A 2,443-nucleotide genomic window follows, 5' to 3' on the forward strand; every position below is an offset into this window, starting at 1 on the left:
AACCGTGAAACTTTCCAGCTGAACCTGAAATATTTTTTGAAGGATGTAAATATGGCGATAGAAGAGAATTATGAAGAAATCACAAGGATGTACATGCTTTCAATTATTAGCACCGAAATAATTTTTTTTTTTTAAAAAAAACCAAATAACAAAAGGGAAATTCGGAGCATTATAATTGCATTTTCATGTGCGATACTGCTATTTTTCCTTTACATGCTCTATTACTGGGCAAAAGAGTAGTTCGGTGCACGAAGTATTTTGTGTTTACGTAGGGCTCAGAAAAGGTTGCATTTCTAGGAGTGTATCAGATTTCAAAGAAGGTAGCCATGCATGGGTGATTGAGAGAGAAGAATAATTGCAGAACCTCCATTGTTATTCACGATTGGAGAAGAAAGACAATCACTTACGGAACTAATCTCTACTCATTTACTATATACAGATATTAACCAACTCTAATAGTTAAGTTAGGTACTAACTTCTAACTTGCACACTTTAACCCCTAAAGTTTCTTTCCATACAAAGTACTACCCTGGCTCAATACTCCCCCTCAAGCTGGAGAGTAGAAAAATGTTCTTCACTCCAAGCTTGCAAAGTAAGTACTGGTGCTGTGTTCTTCCCAGACCCTTAGTCAATATGTCTGCTATTTGCTCCTTAGTATTCACATGTGTTGTCTTGATAATACCAGCTTTTATCTTCTCTCTAATAAAGTGGCCGATATCAATATGCTTCATACGTTCATGAAAGATAGGATTTGCTGCGATTTGGATTGCTGCCTTGCTATCACAGTATAGAGCCACAGGCAGTTGTACCTTCACATCCAATTCACCAAGTAAACCAATGAGCCACACAATTTCTGCTGCAGTAGAAGCCATGCTTCTAAACTCAGCTTCAGCTGAACTTCTTGCCACTGTGTCTTGCTTCTTTGATTTCCAAGAAATCAAGGCATTGCCAAAGAATACACAGTAGCCAGTGACTGATCTTCTAGTTTGGAGGCAGGCTCCCCAATTAGCATCACAGTATGCCTTTAGTGTCCCATCTCCTGAAGATGGTAACAAAAGTCCCTGCCCTGGGGCATCTTTAATATATTTGACAACTCTCATTGCTGCATCTAAATGAGATTGTTTGGGAGAATGCATGTGCTGACTCAACGTTTGTACCGCAAATGATATATCCGGCCTAGTCATTGTCAAGTACAATAGTCTTCCCACCAGTCTTTGATATTCACCAGCATCCTTCAAGAGAGGGTCTTGAATATTGGCATAAGAAGAAGTTAACTTGTCAAAATCTACAGAGGTCAATTTCTGGTTTACTTCTAATGGCGTGCTAGAAGGTTTGGTTCCAGCTAATCCAAGTTCTGAGTTCAGCTCCAATGCATATTTATGCTGGCTCATGTATATCCCCTTTTCAGATAGAGCAAATTCAATCCCAAGGAAGAATTTCAGTTCTCCAAGGTCCTTCATTTTAAAGCACTACTGCAGCTCGACTCTTGTCCTGCTAATTTCTGTAATGCTGTTCCCAGTCACTATCAAATCATCCACATAAATGAGCACTAGAACAAGAGATGTGTCAGTTTTCTTAGTAAATAGAGAATGATCATAGTGGCTTTGAGAGAACCCCATGGTCTGTAGTGCCTCAGACAGCTTGATATTCCACTGTCGAGATGCTTGTTTAAGCCCATATAAGGATTTATGCAGCCTGCATACATACTCCCCCTGCTTGGCAATACCCTTAGAGAAACCAGGAGGGACAAGCATATAAACTTCTTCAACTAAGTCACCTTCCAAGAAGGCATTATGAACATCCATCTGATAGAGGGGCCAACCAGAGGAAGCTGCTATTGCCACAACTGATCTGACTGTCACCATTTTAGCAACAAGTGAGAAAGTATCAGTGTAGTCAAGGCCCTCCTTCTGTGTGTAGCCCTTTGCCACAAGTCGAGCTTTGTATCTCTCAATCTCTCCTGAAGCAAGATACTTAATTTTAAATACCCATTTTCACCCTATAGGTTGCTTCCCAGATGGTAATGGCACTAAGCTCCAGGTTTGATTGTCTTCCAATGCTTGGATTTCTTGTTGCATGGCTTCAACCCACTTAGGGTCCCTAGCAGATTCAACAAAAGTTTTTGGTTCTGTTTCAGAAGAGTAGGTGGCTAAGCATTTTGAATAGTGAGGTTTCAAATGGAGATAACTGACAGAGTTGGAAATAGGATAGGCAGTTGTTTGGTGACCTACATAATCCTGCATCCAAATAGGAGGTCTAGAAGTTCTGGAGCTTCTTCGAGGTTCAAAATTGTTTTCATGTTGAGGTAATGCTGCTGGTGAGTACATAACAGTATCAACAGTAGATAGTGTAGGAGAATTCATACTATGCGATGTAGGAGAAACAGTATCCATAGGGCTATTGAGTGACATGTCCTCCTGTATATTTGGAGGTGATGGATCTA

The 2,443-nt window shown here is 40.3% G+C and overlaps 1 protein-coding gene across 1 annotated transcript; it reads right to left on the minus strand.

The window, feature by feature from the left end:
- Positions 1 to 524: 524 nt before the first annotated feature.
- LOC109206397 (uncharacterized mitochondrial protein AtMg00810-like) lies at positions 525 to 1,460 on the minus strand. Its single transcript, XM_019369223.1, has one exon. The coding sequence runs from the start codon at positions 1,458 to 1,460 to the stop codon at positions 525 to 527; it is 936 nt and encodes a 311-aa protein (XP_019224768.1).
- Positions 1,461 to 2,443: the final 983 nt, after the last annotated feature.

Source organism: Nicotiana attenuata, unplaced genomic scaffold, assembly GCF_001879085.1.
Source record: "Nicotiana attenuata strain UT unplaced genomic scaffold, NIATTr2, whole genome shotgun sequence".
Lineage (NCBI taxonomy): Eukaryota > Viridiplantae > Streptophyta > Magnoliopsida > Solanales > Solanaceae > Nicotiana > Nicotiana attenuata.